Here is an 8,718-nt window from a genome sequence, read left to right as displayed (position 1 = left end):
CTCCCACTCATTTAGTAGCTCAACTATTAATTTACATGTCATAATAGTAATTTAAGAACCTTTGTATTTTGTTTCATTTTTCAGAATATATATTCTTGTTTCATTTATTTAATGGGTTAACATCCCTTAAGTGATCACTCACTAAAGTGTAATTGGAAGATAAATGTATATACTACTAGTATAAAAGGAGAAAACTACAACCAAATAGTAGAAAGAAGAAAACAAAAAAAAAAGAGTTAGCAGTTTGAATTTAATATTTGGATTCCAAATCCAAAGCTCATGGGTCTATTCTACTGTTCACAGTCTCTCACACACTCTCTCTATCTAAGCTTCTTTTTTGACTTAAGACCAAAATGAATAACCCCAAACCCCAAACTCACAAACATAAACCCAAAAAAAATCTCTCTTGCACACAGAAAAGTAAAACACACAATGTTTCACCACAAACACTTGTCTCTCTGCTAACGAGCGCGCATCCTCGCCGGTTCCTGACTAATATGGGCGCCTCCCGTCGCCGCCGTCGTCGCTTTCTTTTAGCTGCACTCGCCGCATTTGCTCTCCTCCACCTCTTCTCAGTCTCGGCTGGTAAGAACCCTATAAAAAAATATTATGATTTCTTGATTTTCTTGATTTTCTTAAAGAGATTTCTTACGAAATTTTGGTTTGATTTTATTTTATTTTAAAAAGCTATGTTGTTTATTTAGTCCAATGGTTTATATGTTTTTGATGTGTAAATGGTGAGCGAGTTAACTCGGTGGTTGTTAAATTTATTAACCAGATGGTGGATGGATTGGTCGTCAGAGACCCGGGTCGGGTTTACCGGGTGGGTTCATTGGGGATAATAAGCGGTTTGGAGGTCCGGGTTCATCACCACCGACGTGTAGAGCGAAGTGTAAGAGATGTCAGCCGTGTAAACCGGTTCACGTACCGATTCAACCCGGTTTGAGCATGCCTTTGGAGTATTACCCTGAAGCTTGGCGGTGCAAGTGTGGCAACAACCTTTTCATGCCCTAATTAAGTTTGATCAATTAGTATTAAACAATTCAGAAGGAGGAAACAAGAAAAAAAAAACATCGTTTTAATTCTTTTTATTTTATTTTTGTTTAGTTCCTCATTTCTTGTGCTTGTCTGATTAATTATGTAATGAAAAACTATATGTTAATATTTTTTTTAAAAAAAAATTGGTCATGTGGAGAGATTGAGGACTTTGGGAAAAAGCAAAAAACTTTGGGGTTGGGGGTGATATTACCGAGAAAGAGACAGAGAGAGAGTACTCATCCTTTTTTACTCTAATGACACTTGCTTCATTGTTGAACCAATTAGCATTGCAGATGTCTCTAATTTAGGTGGTGTTTCTTATCTTCTCTTTGTAAAAAAAAATTAGTTTGAAACAATTCTTAATAGCTTAGATTGTAATTTAGGTAGTGTAGAACTTGTGAGAAGATTAAAAATGTCATACACATATATAACAAATTTTTTGTAACCAGTAGCATGACAAAGGTTTTAGACATATAATTAGTGAAACAGCTGAATATTCTAATATGTGAACGAAAAAAAAACTGAATATCCTAATTGAAAATACTAACAAAATATGATATTTGTTAATAATTATATAAAAAAATCAAAATGGTTTACCCCTACTATATTAGTGATGTTTTTTTAATAGTTGTATTTTTTTGATACATATACAATGAATATCTAGCGAAAATCACTTTTTACAAAAATTGTAATTTGAATAAATATTTTGAAGGGTAAAATTAAAAATGAAAAATGTGGAATATATAGAAATGGTAAAGTAAACCAATCACAAAAGATTAAAATAATATATAGAAATGAAAAAAAAAATGTTGAAATATTTGTTGGACAGTTCACTTAATCATTTTTTTTCCTTTAAAATCTTTTGAAACTACCTTGGGTGAATTATTTGAAAAAAAATCCGCCAAAAAACAATTGTGTAATGATGGTTTAAATTTGTTGTGTTTCCATATAGTGTTATCAGTAAAATCAGTGATTTGCCCCCTTATTTTCAAGCAAATCCCTCTTTGCAAAACAAATACTACTACTACTACTAAGGTACTTTATTTGTCTGCTTATGCATGTTTGTTTGGACCCATAGGTTTTGTCCCTCGACAGCTAATGTAGTTTTCATTATTGCTCTTTGATGATAGTAGTAATTTTTTTTTATATAAGTTCATCAACATAAATCATGATTNTCAACTATTAATTTACATGTCATAATAGTAATTTAAGAACCTTTGTATTTTGTTTCATTTTTCAGAATATATATTCTTGTTTCATTTATTTAATGGGTTAACATCCCTTAAGTGATCACTCACTAAAGTGTAATTGGAAGATAAATGTATATACTACTAGTATAAAAGGAGAAAACTACAACCAAATAGTAGAAAGAAGAAAACAAAAAAAAAAGAGTTAGCAGTTTGAATTTAATATTTGGATTCCAAATCCAAAGCTCATGGGTCTATTCTACTGTTCACAGTCTCTCACACACTCTCTCTATCTAAGCTTCTTTTTTGACTTAAGACCAAAATGAATAACCCCAAACCCCAAACTCACAAACATAAACCCAAAAAAAATCTCTCTTGCACACAGAAAAGTAAAACACACAATGTTTCACCACAAACACTTGTCTCTCTGCTAACGAGCGCGCATCCTCGCCGGTTCCTGACTAATATGGGCGCCTCCCGTCGCCGCCGTCGTCGCTTTCTTTTAGCTGCACTCGCCGCATTTGCTCTCCTCCACCTCTTCTCAGTCTCGGCTGGTAAGAACCCTATAAAAAAATATTATGATTTCTTGATTTTCTTGATTTTCTTAAAGAGATTTCTTACGAAATTTTGGTTTGATTTTATTTTATTTTAAAAAGCTATGTTGTTTATTTAGTCCAATGGTTTATATGTTTTTGATGTGTAAATGGTGAGCGAGTTAACTCGGTGGTTGTTAAATTTATTAACCAGATGGTGGATGGATTGGTCGTCAGAGACCCGGGTCGGGTTTACCGGGTGGGTTCATTGGGGATAATAAGCGGTTTGGAGGTCCGGGTTCATCACCACCGACGTGTAGAGCGAAGTGTAAGAGATGTCAGCCGTGTAAACCGGTTCACGTACCGATTCAACCCGGTTTGAGCATGCCTTTGGAGTATTACCCTGAAGCTTGGCGGTGCAAGTGTGGCAACAACCTTTTCATGCCCTAATTAAGTTTGATCAATTAGTATTAAACAATTCAGAAGGAGGAAACAAGAAAAAAAAAACATCGTTTTAATTCTTTTTATTTTATTTTTGTTTAGTTCCTCATTTCTTGTGCTTGTCTGATTAATTATGTAATGAAAAACTATATGTTAATATTTTTTTTAAAAAAAAATTGGTCATGTGGAGAGATTGAGGACTTTGGGAAAAAGCAAAAAACTTTGGGGTTGGGGGTGATATTACCGAGAAAGAGACAGAGAGAGAGTACTCATCCTTTTTTACTCTAATGACACTTGCTTCATTGTTGAACCAATTAGCATTGCAGATGTCTCTAATTTAGGTGGTGTTTCTTATCTTCTCTTTGTAAAAAAAAATTAGTTTGAAACAATTCTTAATAGCTTAGATTGTAATTTAGGTAGTGTAGAACTTGTGAGAAGATTAAAAATGTCATACACATATATAACAAATTTTTTGTAACCAGTAGCATGACAAAGGTTTTAGACATATAATTAGTGAAACAGCTGAATATTCTAATATGTGAACGAAAAAAAAACTGAATATCCTAATTGAAAATACTAACAAAATATGATATTTGTTAATAATTATATAAAAAAATCAAAATGGTTTACCCCTACTATATTAGTGATGTTTTTTTAATAGTTGTATTTTTTTGATACATATACAATGAATATCTAGCGAAAATCACTTTTTACAAAAATTGTAATTTGAATAAATATTTTGAAGGGTAAAATTAAAAATGAAAAATGTGGAATATATAGAAATGGTAAAGTAAACCAATCACAAAAGATTAAAATAATATATAGAAATGAAAAAAAAAATGTTGAAATATTTGTTGGACAGTTCACTTAATCATTTTTTTTCCTTTAAAATCTTTTGAAACTACCTTGGGTGAATTATTTGAAAAAAAATCCGCCAAAAAACAATTGTGTAATGATGGTTTAAATTTGTTGTGTTTCCATATAGTGTTATCAGTAAAATCAGTGATTTGCCCCCTTATTTTCAAGCAAATCCCTCTTTGCAAAACAAATACTACTACTACTACTAAGGTACTTTATTTGTCTGCTTATGCATGTTTGTTTGGACCCATAGGTTTTGTCCCTCGACAGCTAATGTAGTTTTCATTATTGCTCTTTGATGATAGTAGTAATTTTTTTTTATATAAGTTCATCAACATAAATCATGATTAATATTTATCGTACTTGCACGTGTAAGTTTACAGCAGGACCATTTTATTTAAAAATATAAAAAAAAATGAAATTGTTATTATAGAAACGAATGTAAAAAGTAGTAAAAGCATTTATGGTTTGGAGTTTTTCCCATTTTCACTACAAAGCCGCATCTGTACTCGTGTCGTACTGCTTACTCTGCTCCTTACATATAAGTTTGCAATATCTGAATTTATTTATCTCTTTCTCTTTTATTTTATTTTTCCTTATGAGATGTACCAATAAATTCTACTTTTGATTTTAGTATTTGGAAAAGCATCGACTGGTCTCATATTTAAACTTCCAATTTTAGTTTTTGAGGATAGAGCTCTATCTATGTAGAAGATATGGTATTTTATTTGCCTAGCTATAAAGAAGATATGCAAATTATTATGCTTTGTAGATGCCTAATTAAAAAGCGTTATAGTTACTTACAACGGTCATTGTATAAGTTGGAGAATGATGATTTATAATACTCTAGACTCGAGACTTGTAGAGATGTTATGATAATTATTAGAAGCTGGTTTTACGTATAGATTATGGAACGTAACAACGTATAATTCTCGGAGTTGAACGAAACACGACTTTGGTCCTAGTTGGACAAGTCTTGGTTATAAATTTGTGTAGATATATAACATAAAGGTGAGCATTATTTTGATTATGAGCTTTGAAAAATTGGAAACACGTAACTCATTTGCTAACTTCTAACCACTGTCCTATATTGGTCGTGTGTGGGCCATTTTGTAGTCGACCCAAACGTTGACTAATAATGGTATAATAATACTAATATGTGACAACTGCAATAATAACAACTGCATGGTGATGGTGTTGTATCAAAACGAACAACTTTAGGATTTTACAATTTTCACTCTCTTTTCTTTTTTTTTTTTGTTGGTGGTTTCGATTTTATTGATGCTCCTTTATTATTCCTTAATTTTATATGATGGTACCACTACCTTCTACGTGAGAAGAAATAACATTAGGGAGCTATTACCGTGCTTCCTAGAGGTGTATGTTTCGAAATCAGCTGCGTGTTTTTCACATTTTTATTCCAAAAGAAAAAAATACAGACACACACATCAGTTATTTGCGCGTTTACAGCAGCATGTTTTTGTCAGTTTTGACCAAATTTGGTTATATGGTAAACAAGTCAAAAAAGTTAATGCAAAGAGATGAAAAAAGGAGAGCTTTCAAGCAGCTACGTATTTTCGTTGTCTTGTACACAAGTATGTTAATTATTTGAAATATTACACTTTTGTTATCCATGAATCATATACTCTATATACTTTGAGCTTATAGACATTAGATTGTTTAAAAGTGACTAAGCTAGTGCCTAACACTTTCATAAGCAACTGACGTGTGATTGGTAATTTACGGACGTTATGTAGTTCATCAAACAAGCAAAAAAAACGAAAGCATTTTAACGTAAAGAAAACGCAACTAATTAGTGTGTTTATACGAAACTGTAAATAGTCAATAATGTCAAAAGGGGTCGGGAAAAAAAAGCAATAATCAAAAGAGTTTTTACAGAGAAGAGACTGATGTGATGGGTTTGGTTGGGTTGGTGGTGGACTGTACAGACACATAGCTTCCACTTTTTCTTGTATATTATTTTCACACTTTTTATTTTATTTTTTGAGAAAACTTTGTTTGTCCATGCGCCGAGGAATATCTATTTTATTGTTCATACTAAAAATGCTTTAGTTAAGGTATGCATACTAAAATTGCTTTTTAGGTTCATTAAAAATTTGAATGTTATGACTTTGATTGGTAACGTAATTAAGGATGGCAATCGTGTTCGTTTGGTTACCAACTAGATGATCGGGTAAAATGGGCGAACTAGTTTAAGTTTTCTTCATGGCCTGGATATATAAAAAGGTTTCTTCAATGTTTTGAATTAATAAAATCCAAAACTGCACCATAAAGAGGGAAAATATTGACATGTTCCGTTCAAATTAATTAAAATCCGCCAAGACCCTTTCTCCATTTAAACCTTCAGTGTGTACGTAGAGTAGTTGTTGATAGAACATACTTTTGAGTAATTCTATTTATAACTTACATCATCTGTTTTAGTAGATCAAAACTAACTGATGATAAATACTTGTAAGTTTTCAAAATTAATATACAAAATTTTGAAAAATATTTAATGGTAGTTTTAGAAATAACTTTTTTTGGTAAATTTAAGAATATTAATCAAAAATATTTGGTAATTGTAGTTAGAAATAGTACTCCCTCCGGTTTTTCATTAGTTATCGTTCGAGAGCTTTTCACACAAATTAAAAAAATAGATAAATACAATAGTATATCCTCGTTTGATTATTAGAATTTCAAAATTTTTTATTTTTTTTTTCATTTAATAAGGACAAATGAGATAATTTTATACTAAAAATCACGAAAACGACAACTAAAATGAAACAAAAAATTAAGCTTAGAACGACAACTATTTTAAAACAAAGGAAGTAATAAATAATCTTTGAAAACAAATGTGTTTTGTAATGAGTATATTAGAATTAAAAGATGATAAATACCCTATAATGGCACACATTTGGGTTTTTGTTCCAAAACTAGCACACACGCTGGTATGTTCCAAAACTAGCATTTCTTAATATTGAGTAATTAATAGAGAGAAATATTATTATTTTAAAAAACTCAAAAAAATCAAAACCCGATCTCTCTTACATTTCTCTCCGGCGAAGCTTGATGAATTTTCCGATCAGAGATCTTCATTTCTGATCTCAGATTTTCCCAGTACTCCATCGTCTCTGGTGTTCCATCTCTCTGGTGCTCCATTTTCTATCTACAACATCGTTCATCTCTATCTTCCTCTAAGATAGTGTAGATCTCCATCTCCATCTCCATTTTTTATTGTCTGTCTTCATCTCCATTGTCTATCTGCAGAATCAAAAACATTGTAGACGAAGATGGTGTAAAATTCAAGATTGTTGCCGACTGCAGAAGCTTCGCATGAGTTATAAGCAGCTTTGTTTCCAGCGATGCTGAACGCGACGGCAAAAAAGTCGCATCGATGAAAAGCAAATTGGATATGCTTCTTAGTTTTCTTCCACCTACGGTGATATCGAGAGTAATTGGCGATTCTTGTCATCATTTGGTTACCAAGAATCTTGGTCTAAGATCAACACTCTCAGGTACTAATTTTAATTCAGAATCTCGCCGTAGAGAACATAAAAAATGGTATGATGTTAGTGTGGTAAAAAGAATCTGCAAATGCTTTAGCAACACTGGTTGGCTTGTGTAGGTTGATGGAAGCCAAATCCATCATGGATTTAGTACATTATGATTGCGATTCTGATCCTTGGCAATCTTAGTAGCTGACAACTCTCTCTTGTTGTAAATTCACTGTCTTTAACCCAAGAAATCTCTATGACTACGGCGGTGATGAGAGGAAGAAGATATAAGACGATGATGGTTGTGGGAGGGTCGTGAGTTGTGTGGAGGAAAGTGGGTTAGGGCATGAGATTTGGATTAGGATTGAGAGAATGGAGAAAGGTTTCAGTGGAAAGAGTAGGCATGTGTTCTTTAGAGAAGTATTGCTACTATTGTTAACAAGCTCTTTAGTATTGTTTAACATGATGTTGTTGTGTTTGGAAAGAAAGATTATCAACAATGGCGGATTATACAGAGAATGGTGAGAGTTTTGTGGTGTGTTTGCTATTTGTAGAACTGTTTGCAGCTAATGATTTCTCTTGGTCTCTACCAATTTTTGGAGTTTGAATTCAGTCTTTTTTTATTTAGTTTTGTAGTAGTGTGCTTATTGTTTTGTTATTTACATGGATTAGTTTACCACCAGTTTCTTTTTTTTTTTAATATGATTTTGTATACACATTAGACGAACTGGATTATGTAACAAGCCAAGAAATAGAGCTCGTCGTGAGAAACTGAGAAGGGAAACACTGAATAATATATCGNACAACGTATAATTCTCGGAGTTGAACGAAACACGACTTTGGTCCTAGTTGGACAAGTCTTGGTTATAAATTTGTGTAGATATATAACATAAAGGTGAGCATTATTTTGATTATGAGCTTTGAAAAATTGGAAACACGTAACTCATTTGCTAACTTCTAACCACTGTCCTATATTGGTCGTGTGTGGGCCATTTTGTAGTCGACCCAAACGTTGACTAATAATGGTATAATAATACTAATATGTGACAACTGCAATAATAACAACTGCATGGTGATGGTGTTGTATCAAAACGAACAACTTTAGGATTTTACAATTTTCACTCTCTTTTCTTTTTTTTTTTTGTTGGTGGTTTCGATTTTATTGAT

The 8,718-nt window shown here is 32.2% G+C and overlaps 2 protein-coding genes across 2 annotated transcripts; both read left to right on the top strand.

Moving 5' to 3' along the window:
- On the top strand, positions 238-1,194 carry LOC104723709 (EPIDERMAL PATTERNING FACTOR-like protein 4). Its single transcript, XM_010442103.2, has 2 exons — positions 238-585; positions 779-1,194. The coding sequence occupies exons 1-2, from the start codon at positions 354-356 to the stop codon at positions 1,012-1,014; spliced, it is 468 nt and encodes a 155-aa protein (XP_010440405.1). The 5' UTR covers positions 238-353; the 3' UTR covers positions 1,015-1,194.
- On the top strand, positions 2,432-3,388 carry LOC104723708 (EPIDERMAL PATTERNING FACTOR-like protein 4). Its single transcript, XM_010442102.2, has 2 exons — positions 2,432-2,779; positions 2,973-3,388. Exons 1-2 carry the CDS (start codon positions 2,548-2,550, stop codon positions 3,206-3,208), a joined length of 468 nt encoding a protein of 155 aa, XP_010440404.1. The 5' UTR covers positions 2,432-2,547; the 3' UTR covers positions 3,209-3,388.

This window comes from Camelina sativa, chromosome 11 (assembly GCF_000633955.1).
Source record: "Camelina sativa cultivar DH55 chromosome 11, Cs, whole genome shotgun sequence".
In the NCBI taxonomy this organism is placed as follows: domain Eukaryota; kingdom Viridiplantae; phylum Streptophyta; class Magnoliopsida; order Brassicales; family Brassicaceae; genus Camelina; species Camelina sativa.
Note: the sequence above shows the minus strand (reverse complement) of the source record. Positions and strands in the feature narration are given on the sequence as shown.

Coding starts and splice junctions, on each gene's coding strand:
- LOC104723709 (XM_010442103.2), top strand. CDS start 354: ATGAATAACCCCAAACCCCAAACTCACAAACATAAACCCAAAAAAAAT. Junction 586..778: donor CCTCTTCTCAGTCTCGGCTG/GTAAGAACCCTA, acceptor TTTATTAACCAG/ATGGTGGATGGATTGGTCGT.
- LOC104723708 (XM_010442102.2), top strand. CDS start 2,548: ATGAATAACCCCAAACCCCAAACTCACAAACATAAACCCAAAAAAAAT. Junction 2,780..2,972: donor CCTCTTCTCAGTCTCGGCTG/GTAAGAACCCTA, acceptor TTTATTAACCAG/ATGGTGGATGGATTGGTCGT.